Source organism: Quercus lobata, chromosome 8 (assembly GCF_001633185.2).
Source record: "Quercus lobata isolate SW786 chromosome 8, ValleyOak3.0 Primary Assembly, whole genome shotgun sequence".
Taxonomy (NCBI): Eukaryota; Viridiplantae; Streptophyta; class Magnoliopsida; order Fagales; family Fagaceae; genus Quercus; species Quercus lobata.
This window is the reverse complement of record NC_044911.1, coordinates 45,102,844-45,125,658: the sequence shown is the minus strand read 5'-3', so window position 1 is coordinate 45,125,658 and position 22,815 is coordinate 45,102,844. Positions and strand designations below refer to the sequence as shown.

Sequence of the window (22,815 nt, the reverse complement as noted above, 5' to 3'; positions counted from 1 at the left end):
TTTATATATTAAAAAAAAAACGGATATTAGATATCAATCTATAATATTTATTTTATGATGTATTTTTCTTTATCACAAGATTAACACATAAATGTAGAACCCATCAAATAAGAGAACAAAGTTTCATGGGTGAATTTAACCCAAAAAAAAAAAAAAAGTTTCATGGGTGAAGAATATTAACGTGGCTAAAATTTATTGGAGAGTGTAAAAGTGGGTGTAAATTTTAAGCTCTTGGTAGTTGACTTGACTTGACTGATGACCCCATAAAGTCTCCTTGGCTCTGTGCTACACTACTACCACTACTGCTAGGTTTTAGCTATTCTTCCCCAATTTCCAAATTGCCATGGCTGCCACTACAACTCTTTCCAAACCCTTCTCTTCATCTTCTTCGTCTTCTTCCTACCAACCCTCCGACGACTATAGGTACGATGTGTTCCTGAGTTTCAGAGGCGAAGACACTAGCATGAGCTTCACCGATCACCTCTACTACGCTTTGACAAAGGCTGGATTTCGCACCTTCATAGACAATTTCCGAAGAACAGAAGATTATTCTTCCGAGATTTTCCCAATAATACAAGAGTTCAGAATATTCCTCATCGTCTTGTCCAAAAACTACGCGTCTTCCACGGGGTGTTTGGAGGAGCTCGTGGAGATCTTGCAGTGCTGTAGAAGGTCAAATCAGATGGTTGTCCCTATATTCTATCATGTTAGTTCCTCCGATGTGCGCAACCAGTTTGAAGAAGAGTTTGGGGAACATGGAAAGCGTTACTTTTTAAATGGAGACAAGGTATCCATCTGGAGGGGAGCTCTCACTGAAATTGCTAATATTTCCGGGTTGAATCTGGAGACAAGGTAAATGTCTAATGTTATTATTAACCCAACTCCCTACCTTTCTTCCTTTCTTTTTTTTTTTTTTTTTTTTTTTGAGAGGAACTCCCTAACTTAGTAACGGTTCAATCAAAATGCGTGTTCTTATGAACATACAAAAACAAAAGTCAATTTAAATAGGTGGTGATAAACATAATAATAATATTATAATTTATAAAGATTAACGTTAATTACTCTTTTATCCGATTTATCTTAATTTTTCTAATGAGTTTTATATATATATATATATATATAATTTGTCTATAGTTATTTTGTAAATTTAATTAAGGGTAAATTCCAGATAACTACCCTGAGATTTGGGGAAATACCAAATACATCCAAGACAATTGAAAAACAACCATTTTAGTCTTTAAAGATGAACACCGTTAGCATGCCGTTTGTTCACTCCACCCAAAACAAAAGTTGCACAGCTTTTTTTCCATTTTCAAGAATAAATGTTTAGGTACCCCAAACTCATTCGTTCCCGCTAGCCTTAATGCATTTTGCAAATGCAAATGCTTTCTAGTTTTAGTCCATTTTATTCCAGCTATGGGACCCATTGTTTGATAATAAATAAATGCAATTTCATTCCAAACAAACTCAATTAAAATGCAAATAGTCCAGCAAATCACTTGTGAATGAATCAATTGAATATATACAAGAGTCCGTAATTCTATATAAATCATAAAGCAGAATTCTATTTCATGGGATTACATATGTATATGAGAGATTTAAGGAAATATGTTTTCCTTTGATGAAGTTGTTGTAAACATGTGTACTATATTTCCTTGATAGTGGTAATCTATGCAATTGATTAGCTGTGGACTTTGTGTGAGAAGAGGATTTTTCAATCAATCCCATGATATTTGCATAGCCTTTAATATTTGAAATATTTTTGTTTCCGGATATATCAACACTCCTAATGTGGGAAATTTCTTTGATCTAGGAATTTTCCTTAACAGCAACACTTCTTACATATAAATAAGATAATTCATGATTGTACAACCATGTCAATTGGTTAAATAATGTTATGCATAAGATAATCCACTTTCACATTCTTATGATGAAAACATTATAAAAAAAAAATCTGTTCTCACAAAATTAATAAGTAACAAGTATAGACAAGTAAGTTCAAATTTGCATTTGCATTCCCATTAAGTTCATAATAAATATTCATTGACAGCATTGTCAAAGTCATATATATCATTAGTTACATTCACAGCATTTGTACCATCTATTACTTACAAAAACTTACACTAATAACCATCAGTCTAAGTTAATACATGACATGAAAAGGAAACCAAAAAGGCAAAAGCTATCCAAGACCCACCAGGTCCATCATGTATGTAAGCTGTTCACAAGAAGTTTAGCTATATTTTGATATCAAGAACTAATTTGTACCTTTCTTCAGATTAAAACTTGAACACAAGCCCTCTTTCTGTTTGCTCAGCCCAAAATTTTTTTTTTGAGTAAGAGTTGAAATTCTAGCTCTGATGAAGTCTCAAAAGAACCATTGAACCAATTGACTTGGGTTACTTTCTTCTGGTTTATATTAAGAGCCCTTTGTTGCTCTTGGGAAGAGCAAGAATGATGAAAAGGTGTTGGACTCAAATGTGATGATTTTGGCCTGGCGGGAATAGATGGTGTGAGGTACATTTTCTGAACTTGTTGCCTTGGAAATGAAAATAAATAAAAAACTGTATAAATTTTGTTTTGTGTAATGAACAAACGGCTTGGGCAGCTTTGGGGTACCTGAGCATTCATTCTTGAAATGGAGAAAAAGTTATGTAGCTTTTGTTTTGGGTGGAGTAAACAAACGGCATGCTAACGGTGTTTATCTTTGGGACTAAAATGGTTGCTTTTCAATTGTCTTGGATGTGTTTGGTATTTCCCCAAATCTCGGGGTAGTTATCTAGAATTTACCCTTTAATTAATTATTGAAGGGAACTGGCACAGTTCTGGGCCGGGGGCAACGTCCTCCAAAGATCTAATGGATAGAAAAACACAATTCATAATTAAAATTTATTGCTCTAACCCAATTAATTTGAGAAAATATATAGGAATAGGCACTTGTGCTAGGTTGGGGATAAATTAATTATCACTATTAATCCTAATTACTTACTATTATTCCTAACTGCTCAAAATATTTTCCAGGTATGAAGCTGAGTTTATTCGGAATATCATTCATTATATTTCACCTAAAATCTTCTCCAAACCCTTCTCTTCCCCTTCATCTTCATCTTCTTCTCCCTACCAATCCCCCGATGACTATGAGTACGATGTCTTCCTGAGTTTCAGAGGCGAAGACACTCGCAAGAACTTCACCGATCACCTCTACTACGCTTTGACAGAGGCTGGATTCCACACCTTCAGAGACGACGAAGAGATCCGAAAAGGAGAAGATCTTTCTTCCGAGATTTTACAAGCAATACGAAGGTCCAGAATATCCCTCATCGTCTTCTCCAAAAACTACCCGTCTTCCGGGTGGTGTTTGGAGGAGCTCGTAGAGATCATGGAGTGCAAAAGAAGGCTGAAGCAGAGAGTTTTCCCTATATTCTATGATGTTGATCCCTCCGATGTGCGCAAGCAGAGTGGTAGTTATGAAGAAGCGTTTGTGGAACATGAAAAGCGTTACTTGTTGGATAAAGACAAGGTATTCAGGTGGAGGGGAGCTCTCACTCAAATTGCTAGTTTGTCCGGGTGGCATCTCCAGGACGGGTAAATGTCTAATATTAATATTAACCCAACTCCCTAGCTTTTTTTTCTTTTTTTTTGAGAGGAACTTCCTAACTTAGTAACGATTCAATCAAAATGCGTCTTCTTATGAACAAACAAAACAAAAGTCAATTTAAATAAGTGGTGGTAAACATAATAATAATATTATTATTATAATTTATAAGGACTAACGTTAATTAATTATGTAATTTATCCTATCTTCAATTGCAGGTAAATTACACCAACTTTCATTAAGATTTATTGAAATGACATTTCCTATTCATTTATATAAATTGTACTTTCCATTAGGGTTTCTATTTAACTCAAACAAATAAATCTATTCAATTTCACAATATTAGATTTTTACTCATTCGTAGAAACAGGAAGTGAGAGTGTCCTTTATACAAACTCAAGAAAAAAAAAAAAGGGTTATTTTCTCCATGATTTATGTAGAAATATATATAAATTGAATACTTCATTAAAAGATAGAAGACATTGATTTAATTATTGCATTTACAAAAACCTTCAAGAGATATTATCATTTTTATAATTTTATACAAACATATATTCATATATCTTATTGTGTCAGCACGAAATCCCAAAAAGTTTAGAGCAAAGCCCACTAGGAACCCAGCTCGTAGTCACCCAAGACTGATGGACCGAAATCCAAACTTCACACAAAATGCGCAAGTTAGCACTTTCCAAAACTTCTTCTTCCCAACCCATACACACGCACTCTCTCTCTCTCTCTCTCTCTGTAACTCAGGTGTAGCAATGATGCAAGCCATATCGAGGCGTATAGTGTTTGTTTTGTCCGATTTATCTTCATTTTTCTAATGAGTTTTTTAAATTTGTTTATAGTTATTTTGTAAAATTAATTAATTATTGAAGTAATTAATAAAGATTATCTTATTCTTATTTAAATATTGGTTATTCAATAAAGATTATCAAATTGTAAAGATTATGATAAGATTAAACTATCCAAAATCTGTTTAGTGAATAGAATTTTTTGTAATTCAAATTCCAGTCCCTACCATATGACAAGACAATAGTAAGGCTTGAAGTTCTTACAATGTTAAATATCTCTCTCGGACTCTCTCTAAACTTTTAAGGAGAGACGAAAAACCAATGCGTACATGTTCCACACCTAGGAATTGTCAGTAAATTAGTAAAGATTTTTTATTTTTTATTTTTCTTTGAGGAAACAAATCATTAAAGATTTTGATAGATATTCTGCAACTTCAGTACGGTTTAGCAACCATATAGTCAGTGCACCTTCATGTCTTACCAGAGAAGAAGATGCTATGATAAAGAAAATCCATGATGCTTTTTGTTTTTGAGAAGAAAATCAGCAACTCAACAACATTAGGAATAGGCACTTGTGCTAGGTTGGGGATAAATTAATTATCACTATTAATCCTAATTCTTATGCAAAGCATCAAGTTCGTCAAATATAACTTGCTACCAAAGAGGGTCAATACTGGCCTCATGAGTGGTAAGAGCAAAGAACTAGTGAAAATTAGTATGGGATGAAATCTGGTGAATCAATATCATAAATAGCCAAGCTAGAGAAAGCAATAGACCAAATGTGACTAACAAGCATATGAGACCCTCAACCGTATAAATGACAGAATAGAAGTTACTTATTTTTACAACCTGAGTTTTCAACTCTGCAATGCTTTAACAAAGAGACATCCAACCAAAAACTCTTCTTCATTCTCTTAATATTTGCAAAATATTTTGACGTTACATTTTCCCCCAATGACACTCAATTAGGGATTCAATCCTCCACTCTTTGCCATACTACAAAACAATGTTTGCGTGCTTACAATTTTACACGTGTGACTGTTACACTCAGGCTGGACCCTGGAGACCAGCTCTCCCTCTATAGCTATCTGACTGAATCCTCATTTTTGTTCTCTATATTTAACTTTTGATAAAAGTTAGAACCAAAGAAATTAGACCACCCCACCACATCCCCAAAACATTAAAGAAGAGATTTAACCAAATCAGTATGCCTACAGGAACCAGAAAATCTTTCATTTCCAATTGAAATTATATACTCCATTGGAGTTAAAATTATCAACAATTCTCCAAGAATACTTAAAAGAGTTAACACTTATTTAAAACCCAAAAAAAGTTTTTCGGGTAGAGCGACAAATTGAGAATATAAACAAAAATAGAAACCAAACAAAGCAAGAATCTAATAGTTGTCAGCACCTCATCATAATTCATGAATTAAACAAGAGCAGCACAAAGAACAAAGGTTCATATTTCCAATTTCATCAAGAAAAGGAAATGAGAATGAAGTTCCATTTCTTCGTATTTCCAAGCATTCAAATAAACCATTAAGGCGGTAAAAAAAAAGGGTAACTGGATAAAAGGTCATCAAAATATTGTTGGTGATCAAGAACAATAGTTGAAGTGATTCAGAGGATGAAGAAGCTGTACTATTTCCATGTAGCTGTACATGGTGATGGTGAACTTCAGTCCTTGTTGAGCAAGTCTGCAAATCAAAGCAAATAGCAGAGAGAGAGAGGGTATCAGATACAAAGACACTGACAAAATAGTGGCAGTAGGGGTAGAGTACATCAGGCAACATGACACCAACAGCAATGCTGCACTACTCTATCTGCTCAGAAACTTGAAGAAGAAGCTGACTGGGGTGGGCTACATTGGAATTTTGGCATTTTTCAGTAGATTCCTATGGGTTTAGGAATAAGAAAACCACCTGTTTCGGTGGTGGTGATTAGTTTCTCATGTTATGTGCTAATGTGGTGCCCACATGCTTCAAATGCCCAAAAAAGACTCACGCAAAAAGTTTTAACCAGAGACGGTAATCTAAGATTACCACATGAAAATCTTAGGTATATCCTCCAAATTCCATGAACCAAAAGGATCCACAACTCCAAGAAGAATTATATAAGAACTGTTAAATTAAATGTTACAAAACACAACAATATACAATATTATAAAATTAATAAAAAGTAAATGATATGAAATTAAATCGCTTATGCATTTTAATCTTAGTTTTCCAGAAACCTATACAACAACTTTCAAATTAGATTTTTTCCTCCCATCCTGACTTTATCTACAACTTTCCTAATGCACATTGCTTGCACCTACCTCAGGCCAATCAGACTTGTTATTGTAAAAGTTTAACCCCACTCAAAAACTATAGGCATTAAAAAAAAAAAAAAAGGCACCCAACTCTTGCACAATTCTCATCCTTTTTCATTCCTGTCTTAAAACGCTGAATTGTTGTTTACCAATGATATCTCATGTAATCACTTGCTACTATAATGGTTCTCATGTCATTAATTTTTTCCCTGGTGGAGCAAATTTGTCAAGTATAAAGGGTTCTCAGCAGATGCTAGATGCTAGATGCTAATCTGAAAAACAAAGAACAACAGTTTTACTGCATAACTGAACAGTAAAAGTTCAGTGTCAAGACGATGAAACAGAGGGATTTTCATTATGGACACTTGATTAACAGGAACATCAAAAGGGGTTAGCAGACTACATTCACTACATTAACAACACTGTTCCCCTTTAAAATACTTATTAACTAACATGATGCCATGCAAGCTTCTCTTCTTACATTAAAGAAGGGATAGTAAACAAATGATTTTCTCCTATTTATTCGTTGTTTTTTTTTATTTTTTTTAATTGGTTTCCCTTCCCTTTAAGTAAAGCAAATCTAGACCTTTCTCAACTGAGAACCATCCTTCAATTATTTAAATCAAACTAGGCAGAACTTGAGGAGCCTCTTCCTACATCATAACTGGAGCACCTGATTCAAATAGAAGGGAATGAATGTGTCATAAGCTCTGCAGGAATTGAGGTACTTATACCACCTCCAAATAAAGACAATATATACAGGTACAAGTACCTTTGTTCAGATACTTCTACAATCTCCATCAAGTCAGTGTTTAAAGGATATATCCTGTAAAAAGCTCAACCATCCTTGCAATCTCATCCTTCAATATTAGCATCAATCTGCAACAAATAAATAAAATGAAAATAAATAAATCTATACAATTACAATTGCTAACCACATGAAGAATATTTATAAGAGCATGCTTTAAATTCTAGAATTCATATCAGCTTATAGCACATATTTTCATAAATTTTCTAAGCAAAAAAAGAAGAAGAAGATGTTATTGAAAATTAGCTGCATTCTAAAAGAAAACTTTTTGATCAATATTCAACGGAAGATCCCATAAAGTTGACTCTAACAATTTAAACTTTTGTGTAAGCTATAGTATACAGTGCATATATGGTTCTCTCTGTTAGCTCATCCTCAAAAAAAAAAAAAAACAAAAACAAAAGGTAATTAAATAAAGTTGATAACCAAAATTATAGTGCTAGATTGGAGGTCTTAGGATTTAGAAACAGCCTTCCATTCAGAGAGAACAAATACAATAGATATGTTTTATACAATTTACATCTCAACTGATGCAGTTTAAGCTTTTAAAGTTTGGTATTAACTGAGTTGAACAAGCAATGTGACCAAGGTTTAAAAATATAAGCCATCAAAAATCCTGAATTGACAAAATAATATCACAAGAAAAAATCCAGAAGACCAAATAAAAATTAAATATAAGCAAGTAGTCAGAATGGAGATCATAGATAACAATATTACCTTCAAGATGCCTGCCAAGAGTTTTGTAGCTTAGTGGCATAGCCTGCTCTCCTCAATAGATAAAAATATTACCTTCAGGATACTTTACAAAAATACAGATGAATCTATGAATTATAGGGAAAAGAACCTGTACCATCAGTTCAATCTCAGCACACTGAAGCAGCCATGTCAGAAAGGTCCTCAGAGCCAGATGTGCCCACAAATGGATCATTTTCCATGTAACCTTTTAACAGAAATAAGCACTCACCATCTACTTTCAGACCTGGGACATGTTCTTCAGACAAAGGCGTACAGATTGCCTTAGCTGGTATCAACCCAAGATCTCTCATCTCAATTAAGAGATTAACAGCTGAATTAGAATTGTGTGATCTACAAAGAAAATTACATAGCCTAAAGTAATTATTGTAGCTCAGTTCTACCTTTGCATCAACCATCTCTTGTAGCAACTGTATCACCATTTTAAGATCTCTTTCTCTACAAGAAATATAGAGTATTACATTATATGTACGTGCATTGGGAGTTATACTGTCCTCCTTCATCTGGTTATACATGGTGCAAGCCTCTCCAGTTCTACCACTCTTAAGAAGTCCATGGATAGCAACTGTGTATGATACAGCATCAAGTGGATACTTCTCTACAACTGCTTTCCTAAATACTCTAATGGCTTTATAAAGTTTACCAGCCTTTATAAGTCCATCTGTAATTACAGTATGGATGTAAGCATCCTGACCAGGATAATTCACAATGATCCCATGGTAAACATCGATTGCTTCATCAATTCTTCCAGCTCCACATAGTCCACTTAGTAATCCAACAAAACTATATTTATCTGGTGTAAAACCTCTATCAAGCATATCATTATATAACTCAACAGCAAGATTTGGAAACCCCGCTTTACAAAAATAACTTAGAAGCGCATTACCAACTACTAAGTCTGCTTCTATGACAAGTCCATGGACTAACTTGGGAAAGAGAGAAAACCTCTTGGACAAACATATGGTAGATAACAAAGAACAGAATGTATAGGAATCAGGTGCCAATTTTTTATTTCCAAAATTTACAAAAACATCAAGCGCATCATCATACCTTCCAATCTTGGAGAAACAATCTATTAATACATTACAAAGAACCAAGTCAGGGGCATACCCTTTGGATTTCATGATATTTAAAACATGGAATGCATCATCAACCATTCTTGATTCCATAAGTCCCTTAATTAAAGTAGTATATGTTACAACATTAGGAGAACAACCAGTCTTACCCATCTTCTCCAACAAACTACTCGCAATATCAATTCTATGCAACTGGCAAAACCCATCAATGAGTATACTCCAAACATTCACAGATATTGGAATGCCCAAAGTAACCATTCGACCCAGCACTTGATATGCCTCCACTAGATTACTCAACTTGCAAAAACAATTCAACACCATCTCAAATGTCTCAACATTCGGATAATACCCCATTCCCATCATCATTGTAAAAACATCCCAAACGCGAACTAAATCATTCAACTTACACAAATTACACAATGCAATATTCAATGTCAAAAAATTAGGCAACTGAGTCTCCTTCAAAACCTTAATGGCTACATTGACACGCCCAATCTTGAACAATACATCCATAATTACGTTACGCGCAAAAGTGTTAGGCTTAAAACCAAAGCAACCCATTTGCTCAAAAGCCTCAAAAACCATGTCATACATTCCCCCACGCCAATAAATCCTCAACAAAAGCAAAAAAGTTTGTGCCTTTGTAACACACCCAATACTCTCTAATCCCCTAACAACCCCTCCAACAGTTTCATACCGATGCATAAGGCGGTTAACCACAGCAACCATGTGGTCAAACGCAGTCGTATTATGAAAGTAGTTGGGTTGCTTAGCACACCATAAGAAGAAGCTCAATGCAATCAAATCAGAAGTACAGCTCAGTAAGGTGGAATGTACAATCTGATGAGTGAGAGTGAGAAAGGGATTTTTTCTCTCGAGAAAATGTTGATTTTCCAGGAATTTTTTACTCTGGGTAGTTGGGTCAGGTAGACATACCGTTGCCGAAGAGAGAAAACGAAGTGGCAGAACTGAAGTGATGAAGAGGCGATTTGGGGTTGAGTGTAGCAAACTCCACCTATAAAATCTCCATAACATTTCCAGGAAAATTTAATTTTCCCAGAAACCAAACGCGACATAGGAAGCGAGTTAAACTAGAGAGCTGTAAAGGGTTTTTGAAAATCTGTGTAAAACTAAAACCCTACAGAAAAGAGAGAGATGATGGATCGGGTTACCAAAGTGAGTATTTGGTTCCGGGTCAATGGACTGTCCTAATGGGTAATTCTACTGGGCCTTAATCTGGTGAATTTTAGGCTGGGCCTAGTGGGTTGTGTGGGCTTTCAACTAATGCACATGAACCCACAATTGCGTAAGGTCTATGGAAGTAGGCAAATGCATATATTAATTTCCATTCCATTCTCTCCTCCTAAATAGAGTGTTGGGGCAAAGGCGAAGTGTGGTCTCACCATCTCTGCTTCAACAACCTCTCTTCTTCTTTTTCTCTCTAAAAATCGTTGAACAAGTAATGATAGATTTGTCAAATTCACATTTGACAAAAATATATTGAGTTAAGATGTAGTTATTGATTATCAAAAAAGTTTGTAGGCAAAATTTTTCCTAAAAAAAATGAATAATGACCCTTTCACTTTATTTATCGCCCTTATTATTATTTCTCCATTTCTTTTTCTTTTTCTTTTTTCCAACAAGGGAAAAAACAAAATAAAAATATTACTTTTTTATTAGTTATGAATAAATTCTAAATGACTTGCCTGTAAAATAATTATTTTATTATTAAATTGATCTTACTCACTTAATAGAGTTCGATAAAATTTCAAGCATGCATGAGTGCCTTACACCTTCCCATACAATGTACATGACCCTCCAAATTTATCTTTTTTGAAGTATAGACCAATTTATCTTAACAAAGGTGCATTCCAAAATTCTTTAGCAAAAACACAACCCAAGTCAAGTTTCAATCATATTTAATATGCAAACCACCAATGAAAATGAATATGAGAGATATTTGGGGCTATCAACTATATATGGTGAAACATAGTCAAAAGTCTTATACCGCAGTGGCATGGCATAATCTCTTTTTTAAAGAGAATTGGGATTCAAATCACTCTCTCGTATTATTGTAACTATCGAATTATTAATGTAAAAAAATGGAGCTATGATGAGACCTACTAAAATATACTGGTAATTTTTGCAACAACCAAGACTTGATTGGTTATCACTTAAGACAGCAGTGTTAAAATGTTGTAAAGAACTTGTCATTAGGGTTCATTTTATAATCCGTAATTGATAATGTAACATGCGCTAATATTATAAAGAGAGAAATAAACATTGTATTGCATTGTCCTCCGTTTAATGAATTTCTCCTCCTCTTGATCTGTTGATCACCGTGGGCATAAGCAAATCAAACACAAACTCGCTGTCTACAAACTCCAGTCTTTTCTTGAATGTAGATATGTTTGGGTTAGGAGAATTCGCAACTCTGCTGCTCATATAGCAGCAAAAATAGCAATGAACTCCTACTCTTCTTTTTCTTTTAACAAAGATAATCTGCCAGTGCCCAGTAGTCTTATTCTCTGTTCAGTTCTTCTTCTATGAATAACATCGAAGCTCATCAATATATGTATTGGCAGCTACAAACCTGTTGTATGCGCATGTGATTATTTTTGTTAGATGATTCCTACAGTAGCTTTTACATAAATACGTATACCTTCTGTTAAAACTGATACAATTTGCTCAAGGTTTAAGGAGTTATCTGCTAGGACTAGTGCAGGGTAGCAATCCAATGGTGGCGCAGGCCAACAAAGCAAAGAGATAGTTGGTAGGTTTACTGATGCAAGTACAAGCACAGTAGCATCATCACTAGCAGACAAGGACAGCCACAACAATAAACAATTGTGGAGCAAACGTGCTGCAGAAGCATCAGATACAGAGCACCATTGGAATTTGCTAGAAACCATTGAGACAATACCTTATCATGAAGTCTTCATACATAGTTTTGGAGACTATGATACACGTGGCTTGTAATAATTAGGTTGTCATGTATATGATGAAAACTCTATTGTTCAGTTAGCATAGTTGGTAACTGATTACTGATTTTAAGGGACTTTGTCTTTGACATGTATATATATAGAATAGCCTTACTATATAGGGATCAGTTGCTTGTATCAATTCATTTTTTCTGATTCAATGAAACTCTGATCTTCTATTTAGAGAGAGAGTTCCAGATTTTATATGGTATCAGAGCCAAACGAAGCTTCTTCAAGGGCGTCCTCTGATTCAAGCAACCAATCTGATCCAGTCAACAACCAATCTGATCCGGTCAACAATGAATCAATTCCTAAGAATCCATATTTTCTCAGTGCAAGTGAGAATCCAGGAAGCATTTTGGTGACACAACCACTGCTTGAAATGTGAAACTATCACTCCTGGTCAAGGGGTATGATCTTAGCTCTCACTGCTAAGAAGAAGATAGGGTTCATCAATGGTAGAATCTCTATGCCTGATCCAGAATCTCCACTCTATGAAGATTGGCAAAGCTGCAATACGATGGTACTTTCTTGGCTTATCAATTCAATGTATGTTGATGTATCTAGCAATATAATCTACTGTGAAACTGCGAGAGATATGTGGTTAGAATTGAAAAACTTGTTTTCACAAGGCAATGGTCCCAAAATTTATAATCTTCAAAGGGAGATTTCTCACATCACTCAAAATCAGTTGTTTGTGACTGAGTATTTCACAAAATTTAAGAGATTATGAGATCAATTGTTGATCTTGAGCCTTTACTAAAGTGTAGTTGTGGAGCAATGAAAATCCTAAGTGCTACTCATGATAAAGCCTATGTAATGCCTTTTTTGATGGGTTTGAATGAGAATTTTGAGACTATAAGGACTCAAATTTTGATGTATGAGCCTTTTCCCTCAATTAGCAAAGTCTATGGCTTAGTTCTTCAAGAGGAGTCTCATAAGAACATTGGACATGGAGGATCTTTTGCAACAAAACCAGGTTCTGTTGCAATGTATGTTAATTCAAAAGGCAATAGTTCTGGGAATGCAAATTGGACTAAGGGAAACAACAAAAAGGAAAGGCCTTTATGCACACATTGCAATATGCTTGGGCACACCATTGATAAGTGTTATAAACTTCATGGATATCCACCCGGGTATAAACCAAAGGGAAAATCTAATGCTAATCAAGTTTCTTATGATCAAGGAGCTATGATTGAGCATTCTTCACTTGGATCAGTTCAATGTCCAATCACAAAGGCTCAATGTGAGCAATTGTTGGCTTTCTTCAACACTAGCTCTAATTCTGGTGATAAGCATCAAGCAACTACTGTAAATAGTGGTGATGGAATGCCAAGCTTGATGACTGGAGTTGCTGGTGTGGCTTCTTCATTTGGTGTTCCTCCTGGTACTGGTTTGGCAGCCACCATTTCACATCCATCAATATCTAATTCCTATCTTGAGACTATGGCAGGTATGGCTTCTGGTTTGTCCTTTAATTCCAACTTGAAGCATTCAGTTTTCTCTGCAAAACTAGTCAATAAAGATATGTTTTCATCCATTGATTGGGTCATAGACAAAAGTGCTACTAACCATATGGTGCATTCAGTTTCTTGCTTTACTTCTATAATTTCTACTCTAAACACACATGATAACTTGCCTAATGGTGAAATTGCCTTAGTAACTCATATAGGAACCGTTAGAATTTCAGAAACTCTTATTCTATATGATGTACTTTGTATTCTAGCTTTTAGTTTTAATCTCATATCTGTCAGCAAGTTAGCCAAATCTATGTTGCCTCATTTTTCTTGGTACTTTCTGCTTCAGCCAGGACCTTGCTCATTGGAGCACAATTGGTCTGGGTAGAGAGTACAATGGTCTTTACCTACTGGAAGAAAGCATATCCATTTCTACTTCAGCTTCTGCAGTGTTTTCTGTCAATTCTGTTCAGCCACATGTTTGGCATCTCATATTGGGGCATCTATCAAATGCTAAATTGGCTTTGATGAAGATTAATAAAGTGCCTCTTCATGGTTTTGTAAATAATTTTCATTGTGACATTTGTCCTCTAGCAAAACAAAAACAATTACCTTTCAATAAAAGTGTTCATATTTCTGAAAATTGTTTTGATTTGGAGCATTGTGACTTGTGGAGTCCTTTTTCAATTGCTACTATTGACAATTGCAAGTACTTTCTAACCATTGTAGATGATTGTTCTAGGTCTACTTGGGTATATTTGTTGAAGCACAAGTCACAAACATAGACTGTTTTAGAGCAGTTTTACAATCTGGTTGAAACTTAGTTTGGTAGAAGGATTAAGGTTGTGAGGACAAATAATGGGATTGAGTTCCTCATGAAGGATTTCTTTGCACAAAAGGGTATCTTGCATCAATTAAGTTCTGTTGAAAACCCTCAACAAAATGCTATTGTTGAGAGGAAGCATCAACAGATCTTAAATGTTACAAGATCTCTCATGTTTCAATCCAAATTACCTTTATATCTATGGGGGCATAGTGTTTTAACTGCAGTCTACTTGATTAACAGAATCCCTAGTTCACCATTGTCTCACAAAACACCTTATGAAGTCCTTTTTGGTCATGAGCCAACCTATGATAATTTAAGAGTGTTTGGTTGCCTATGTTATGCATCTACTCTTTCTCATACCAGATCTAAATTTGACCCTAGAGCCAAAAAATGTGTATTTTTGGGGTAAAAGGTTATAAGGTCTATGATCTTTCTAGTAAGTCAGTTTTCATCTCCAGGGATATAATTTTCATGAGAATATTTTTCCTTTTGCTGGTACACATGCTACTCTTGTTGATCCTTTTCTTTTAGATTTTGCCTTTCTAGGTACTACTCCTTCCAGCACAAATACTGATTCTTTTGTTACTCCTGTCTTTATACCAAATTCACTTTCTGATTGTTCTGATTCTTCAGTTTCACCTTCTGCCCCTAATTTTGTTAATCATTCTATTGAAACTTCTAACACCTTACTTGCTGATGCACCTACTGCTGATTGTCTCCCTTCTCGGTTTCCTTTAGTTCCTTCAGCTGCCGTACAAAATCAGACATGTGCATCTACACCAGAAGTACCACCTGCACCTATCAGAAAGTCAGCTAGGACTTCAAAACCTCTAGCTTACTTGCAGGATTACTCTTGTGCTTCAGCTTGCTCTCCTGCTTCTGGTGGTCCTTATGATATTGGTCATAGTCTTACCTATGCACATCTTATTCCTAGCTATCAATCTTATGTCTTGGCAGTTAGTTCTACTCCTCAAGAGCTTCAAAGCTTCTTCCAAGCAGTCAAAGATCCACTATGGAGAGAAGCTATGGATAAGTAAATCCAAGCTCTTGAACAAAATCATACTTGGGATCTCACTACCTTGCCTCCAGGTAAAACTCATATTGGCTGTAAATGGGTATATAGAATTAAATTGAAGTCAGATGGGACTGTTGATAGATACAAGGCAAGACTAGTTGCCAAGGGTTATACTCAAAGGGAAGGTCTAGATTTCATTGAAACCTTCTCCCTTGTAGCAAAAATTGTTTCTGTCAGGGTGGTTCTTGCTTTGGCAACAACTAAATCTTGGCCCCTTCATCAATTAGACATTAACAATGCTTTCTTGCATGGTTTTTTTTTTTTTTTTTTTTTTTTTTTTTTTTTTTTTTTTTATATTGAGAATCCAATCCATGGGAAATTTCATTAATTAAGAAAGTGGCTTATCCGCCAATACAAGACAACTAATGTCTGGAGGAACAGACTCCATCCAAACCGTTAAAGATGAGCAATATCTAGCTTTTTTGGCCAAAGCATCCGCTACACAGTTACCTTGCCTATTGAGTATGAGAGAAACTAAAACTCTACAAAGCTTTAACATACAATAAAGTATCTTGACAAATATGACCAAAAGCAATCTGAAACTTATCACCATTTTGAAGAGCTTTGATGACAGTTTCCGAATCTCCTTCCAAGACGAAATTACGGAGACCTACTTCATGGATAAAAATGGCAGCTCGCCTAGCTGCTAGCAATTCCAACACCGTAACAAAAGCGGGCTATGGTATTTTTTCAGATAGGGCAGCCATGACTTCACCATCTTTGTTCCGAATCACTACCACAATACCAGCTTCCCCTGTATCAAAAAACATTGCGCCATCAAAATTTGTTTTATATTCACACCGATCTGGAGGTCGCCAATTCACAGTCGTGGGCCTAGGTAGTTTCAGCTTTGAAGTCCTTCCTGGATTGTGAAGCGATAAAAACCTCTTCGCTTTAAGTACTACCCGGTTTAGGGGAATAACATCCTCCTTCATTCTGAGCTTGTTTCATCGCATCCACAGGAACCAGGCCGTGACTGCAAATACCTCCAATTGGTGCAGCTTCTCATATACAACCTCCAATAAATTTTCAAATGAACCATTAGCCATAATTTGTCTATTTATCCAGCTAAAATCTGTGTCCCAGACTTAGCGGAACACCTCACAATCCCAGAGAGCATGAAGAGAGTATTCAGAACATTGGAAGCAGGTATCATCATTAACAACCCTCCTTTTCTTCAAATTCTCCAAAGTCGACAATGCATTGGAACAAGCTTTCCACAAAAATTGTTTTATCTTACCAGGCACAGTAGCTTTCCAGATTTTTTTTCTAGAAATTCCTATGCCTCTCCGGATTTGATACTGATGCTGCATCAGAATTTTCTTCACTACACAGCCATTGGTAACCTGAGCTAACCATATAGAGACCATCATTGGTCTTTGGCCAGTACAAACAGTCAGGTTGATTAGTGATGCACAAAGGGATAGCTTTTATTTTTTGGGCTTCAAAGGGTAGGAAGATGTTGTTTCTTGCATGATGATTTGCTTGAAGAAGTATATATGTCACTGCCTCCTAGTTTTCACAGTAAGGGGGGGTGTTCAACTTCAAATTTTCATTCTCCATCTGCATCTACATCTACTGCACCTATTATTTGCAGGCTTGTTAAGTCACTTTATAGGTTAAAACAGGCCTCTAGACAATGGTACACTAAGCTGTCTTCAACCATTCAGCAACTTGGTTTTGTTCAATCCCAAGCTGATCACTCATTATTTGTGTTTGCCAAAGGTCCTTTGTTTACTGCACTGCTTGTGTATGTGGATGACATGGTGATTACAGGAAATGATCCAAACTGTGTGGCACTTTTAAAGTCAGTTCTGGATGCTAAGTTTGGAATAAAGGACTTGGGGTCACTCAAGTATTTCTTGGGACTTGAGATTGCAAGGAGTGATCAGGGAATTAGCTTGAATCAAAGGAAGTTTGCACTTGAAATTCTAAAAGAAATAGGAATGATGGGTTTTAAGCCTTTGAAGTCACCCATGGAGCAGCAACTTAAGCTATCAAAGGGTAATGGAGAGCTTCTAAAAGATTCAAGTCAATATAGGAGGCTTATAGGGAAGTTGATGTATTTGACTTTGAGTAGGCCTGACATTACCTATGCTGTAAATAGGTTAAGTCAGTTTCTAGCTCAGCCTAGAGTTCCTCACATGCACGCAGCTAATAGGATATTATAGTATATAAAAGGAACTCCAGGCCAAGGGGTATTTTTTCCTTGTGATTCAGACTTGCAGTTGAATGCATATTGTGATGCTGACTGGGCTGAATGTCCAGACACCAAAAAGTCTCTTACAAGGTATTATGTCTTCCTTGGGGACTCATTAATATCATGGAGATCAAAGAAACAGTCAATGGTTTCAAGATCTTCAGCCATGGTAGAGTATAGATCCATGGCAACTACAACATGTGAAGTGACATGGTTGTTATTTCTATTGAAAGATTTACATGCGAAGCATGACAAACCAGTTTTATTATACTGCGACAAACAGGCAGCACTGCATATAGCTGCAAATCCAATATTCCATAAGAGATCAAAGCATATAAAAGCTGATTGCCACATTGTTAGAAACAGGATTCTAGATGGAACAATTAAAACCTTTCATGTGGCTTCTAAAAATTAGTTAGCTGATGTTTTCACCAAGGCTTTAAGTGTAGACAACTATCTAAGATTGATCAAGAAGTTGGGTTTGATTAATATCTTTGCTGCTAGTGTTGAATTTCCAGAACCAGTGTCAGAAACACAAACTGCAAGAGCCTTGCTCTTGAGGGGGGGGGGGTGTTAAAATTGATACAATTTGCTCAAGGCTTAAGGAATTATCTGCTGGGACTAGTTAAGGGCAGCAATCTAATGGTGGAGCAGGCCAACAAAGCAAAGAGATAGTTGGTAGCTTTATTGATGCAAGTACAAGCACAGTAGCATCATCATTAGCAAACAAGGACAACCACAACAATAAACAATTGTGGAGCAAACGTGCAGTAGAAGCATCAGATACAGAGCATCAGTGGGATGTGCTAGAAACCATTGAGACAATACCTTATCATGAAGTCTTCATACATAGTTTTGGAGACTATGATACACATGGCTTGTAATAATTAGGCTGTCATGTATATAATGAAAACTCTATTGTACAGTTAGCATAGTTAGTAACTGATTTTAAGAGACTTAGTCTTTGATGTGTATATATATAGAATAGCCTTACTGTATAGGGATCAGTTGCTTGTATCAATTCATTTTTCTGATTCAATAAAACTCTGATCTTCTATTTAGAGAGAGAGTTCCAGATTTTATACCTTCTAACAAGAAAATGCATTTAGCATGCATTTAATGATTCTCACTATACTAGTTTATTTTTCCTTTGTTTTAGCTTATTTATAGGAAAAAACTCAGCCAAAAAATGTAATGACCTGGTGAAGCTATCAAAGGTTCATTCCAAACCATACCAGTAGCAAAGTTTTGAAAATCATTTGTTGCATTTTAAAATTTTGATTTTGATTTTCCATTTTTCGGTTGGGATTATCTATCTCATTGAAACTTAGTGAGTGTTCAGATCCGACTTATTTGCGCGTCTGCGTTTTACATCACGTTTTGTTCTTTTCTTCGTCTTCTTTTTTTCTTTTTTCTTTTTTCTTTTTTTTTTCAAGCCGCAACTTTTGACTATTCTCCCGTGAACAGTGCACCTATGCACTATTTATGGGTCCTACAAACTTCACTTTTTAACCACTTTTTCATTAAAAATGGGTCCCAAGACACTATTCACATATTTAAAAATTTATTTTACTATAGTGTTTTTAGTTTTCAGCAAAAATAAGTTGTATCCAAACAGACCCTTAATGTCCATTTGGCAAAAATTATTTTTGCTAACTTATTTTACAGTTCAGCTTATTTTTACTACTATTCATTGGTCCTATTGCACTTTTGGTACTATCCATAAGTCCTACTATATTATTTCAGCTAACTTTTAGCTTCATCTACTGTATTTTCAGCAAAAAGTTTTTAATTTTAGCAAAATAAGCGGATCCCAAACAGACCCTTAAAAAACGAATTGTAAAAAAGAGAAAAGAAAATATATCTCATACATCTGATATATACATCTTCATAGGAGGCTAGCTATATATTATGAGAAAAAAAATACATGTGTCGAATCCATAGGACAATTATTGGAGAGAGAGAGAGAGGAAGAAAGGGGTACTTTTTTTGACAATCCAATCAACAACCACAATGAGCGTTTTCTTCAGCCATATAGCCTATAGGTAAGGGATCATCAGTAAATGGAATAATAGATTCAAATTGGTTCCTTAACTGAAAGTTTAGACTTAAAACAAACGATTAAATTATAAGTAGTTTCTTCTACACGCAAGAAATGTGACAAGATTTAAAATTAATGATTAATTGTTTTTGATGGGATTGACGAGAACATGTTATAGTGACGAGGCCATCGTAATGACGAGGGTACCCTCTGATGACGAACAAACCATCAACGACGAGGAAAGGAAGGTCATTCAATGGCGCCAGCAAATAACCTGGGCAGTTACAAAACCAGTAAAGCAGACCGTTGGGGACTAATAAAAGCCCCATAATTGGGCTTGAGGCGTTATGAAAGAAGAGCATTTACACTCCAACGGCTAGCAGTCAGGCTGACAGATATAAAACTCTCACATTTGCAGCATAAGGTACGATACTACAATTCTGAAAAGAGACTTCTTACTGTTAGTTCTATAAACATCTTGATTGCTCTAACTTTGGCATCGGAGACGTTGTGGCAGGCACCACACCGGTGACCACCCTTCTTGACGAGAACCAGACGCTAACGGGGAGTTCCATCTGCCTCCTGAGACTGACGAGTTTGCACCTCATCAGTTTGGCGCCATCTGTGGAGACGATATTTTCAGATTCATATCTGAAGCGTAGTTCCCATCAACCCTCTGCATTCAGATGGAATCCAACCCAGACTCAGCAGCCTTGGCCCAACAAGTCCAGGTCCTTGCAGCCACCATTGAAGAACTCACCAAACAGAACCAAGAAATGAAGTTGCGGCTCTAGCAGGTTCAACAAGCTCAGCAGGAAGAGAACCGGTCCAAAGATAACTTGGAGGAAGAGGGGAATAGTCAACGGAGAGGGACCCCCCGAAGACCAGCTACTCCAGACAAACAGAACTCAGATCTTCTGCGAGAAATGAGGAAAGAGATGGACGAACTAAGGAGCGCTATCAAAGAGAAGACGGAACGAAGTGTAGACAAAATGATAAGGGCTACGGATTCGCCATTCACTACTGCGGTACTTGAATGCCCCGTGCCGTTAAAGTTTCGCTTGCCTCAATTGGAGCCATTCGACGGACTCAAGGACCCACAGGATCATCTTAATACCTTTAAGACGACTCTGGGTCTTCAGCAACCACCAGACGAGATATTGTGTCGTTCCTTCCCGACGACTCTCAAAGGAGCTGCAAGAGAATGGTTTACTAAGTTGCCAAATTCGTCCATAGACAATTTCGATCAGCTGAGTAGTGCCTTCTTGCGCCACTTCATAGGGGGACAACGCCCAAGGAGACCGGTAGACTACTTACTCACCATAAGACAGGGAGAAAAGGAGACTCTGAGGTCATATGTCAAACGATTCACCCGGGAAACCCTGGAAGTAGACGAAGCTGATGACAAGGTACAGCTGACGACCTTCAAAGCAGGGTTGAAATCCAGAGACCTCATGGCTTCTCTTGCAAAAAACCCCCCGAAGACGATGGCGGAGATGCTCCTGAAGGCGCAAAAGTACATGAACGCGGAAGATGCTCTAGCTGCCATAAAAGATACCGAGAGGCCAGGAGACAAGTCCAAGAGGGAAGACGACTGTAGGGGGCAAAAGAGAGACAGATCAGAACGTCGGAACAATGACGGGAATAGAAGGAAGGATGACAGAAATCCTCGGACGGTAAAATTTACTCCCTTGGTTATGCCTGTTGACAAGATTTTCACGCAGATCAAGGACGAGCATTACCTCAAATGGCCCAAGCCATTACACTCATCCCCTAACGTACGTGACAAGAACAAATATTGCCGGTTCCATAGAGACCACGGCCACAACACAGAAGATTGCAGAGACCTGAAGGAGCAAATAGAGGAATTAATACGGAAAGGAAAGTTACAGAAGTATGTAAAGAAAGGAGAATATAGCAAGTTCAGAGACGACAACAGGACCCAGCGTGAAACCTTCACTCGGGATGACGACCATCCGTCCCAGCCTCCACGCAAGGTGATCGGGGAGATAAACACGATCACAGGAGGACCATTCTCAGCAGGATCATTTAGATCACTCAAAAAAGTATACCATAGACAGGTGAACAGCGTCCACACCATGCCTCCGTCTAAGCACCGACGAACACACCAAGACATGTCCTTCAACGAAGGAGACGCCAGGGGAGTAAAGCAGCCCCATAACGATCCCCTGGTCATAGTGCTGAATATAGAAGGATTCAATACTAGAAGGATCCTTGTTGATAACGGGAGTTCAGCAGATATCATCTACCTCCCAACCTTCCAGCAGCTGAGATTAGATCCAAAAAGGCTTCGCCCTTTGACTCTCCACTCGTCAGCTTCAGTGGAGACAGGGTCTACCCTAGGGGTATAGTGACTCTGACGGTGACAGTAGGGACCTACCCATCGCAGTTGACCAAACAGGTAGACTTCCTGGTGGTAGATTGCCCCTCATCCTACAATGTCATTATTGGGAGGCCCACCCTCAACAAGTGGAAGGCAGCGACGTCAACCTACTGTTTGAAGGTGAAGTTCCCGACAAACAACGGCGTGGGCGAAGTGAAGGGTGATCAAGTCCTGACAAGGGAATGTTATCAGGCCGTACTGGCAGGAAAGGAGAACCACGCGTGGACAATTGAAGAAAAAGAGGAAGACGGGATGGAGACCTTGGAAACAGTGGAATTGGTAGAAGGAAATGCAGACAAGACGACCAAGATAGGGACGACGTTAAGTCCCGAGATGAGAACGAGACTCATAAAGTTCCTTAAAGGGAATCTAGATGTCTTTGCATGGAGTCACGAGGACATGCCGGGCGTATCTCCAGAAGTCATCCAGCATAGGCTGAATGTGGATCCCAGCAGGAAGCCCGTTCAGCAACGACGAAGAACCTTCGCCCCA

The 22,815-nt window shown here is 37.0% G+C and overlaps 4 protein-coding genes across 7 annotated transcripts; 3 read left to right on the top strand and 1 right to left on the bottom strand.

Moving 5' to 3' along the window:
* The first annotated feature begins 178 nt into the window (after positions 1–178).
* Positions 179–3,781, top strand: LOC115955043 (protein VARIATION IN COMPOUND TRIGGERED ROOT growth response-like). The gene is made up of 2 exons (XM_031073076.1): positions 179–852; positions 3,022–3,781. The coding sequence occupies exons 1-2, from the start codon at positions 344–346 to the stop codon at positions 3,587–3,589; spliced, it is 1,077 nt and encodes a 358-aa protein (XP_030928936.1). The 5' UTR covers positions 179–343; the 3' UTR covers positions 3,590–3,781.
* A 1,882-nt stretch (positions 3,782–5,663) lies between these two features.
* LOC115955735 (putative pentatricopeptide repeat-containing protein At1g16830) lies at positions 5,664–10,440 on the bottom strand. Of its 4 annotated transcripts, none has more exons than XM_031074040.1 (4): positions 8,228–10,440; positions 7,475–7,581; positions 7,289–7,375; positions 5,664–6,088 (listed from the first exon to the last, which is right to left on the bottom strand). In XM_031074040.1, exon 1 carries the CDS (start codon positions 10,372–10,374, stop codon positions 8,374–8,376), a length of 2,001 nt encoding a protein of 666 aa, XP_030929900.1. In that variant the 5' UTR covers positions 10,375–10,440; the 3' UTR covers positions 5,664–6,088; positions 7,289–7,375; positions 7,475–7,581; positions 8,228–8,373. The 4 variants fall into 4 exon arrangements, with proteins under 4 accessions (XP_030929900.1, XP_030929901.1, XP_030929899.1 ...); XM_031074039.1 differs by lacking the exon at positions 5,664–6,088 and having other exon boundaries at positions 7,242–7,375; positions 8,228–8,270; positions 8,361–10,440; XM_031074041.1 differs by lacking the exon at positions 7,289–7,375.
* A 1,895-nt stretch (positions 10,441–12,335) lies between these two features.
* LOC115956939 lies at positions 12,336–15,640 on the top strand. Its single transcript, XM_031075201.1, has 3 exons — positions 12,336–13,773; positions 14,127–14,276; positions 15,150–15,640. Exons 1-3 carry the CDS (start codon positions 13,050–13,052, stop codon positions 15,638–15,640), a joined length of 1,365 nt encoding a protein of 454 aa, XP_030931061.1. The 5' UTR covers positions 12,336–13,049.
* A 5,205-nt stretch (positions 15,641–20,845) lies between these two features.
* LOC115956938 lies at positions 20,846–22,291 on the top strand. Its single transcript, XM_031075200.1, has 2 exons — positions 20,846–21,595; positions 21,644–22,291. Exons 1-2 carry the CDS (start codon positions 20,846–20,848, stop codon positions 22,289–22,291), a joined length of 1,398 nt encoding a protein of 465 aa, XP_030931060.1.
* The last annotated feature ends 524 nt before the right edge of the window (positions 22,292–22,815 follow it).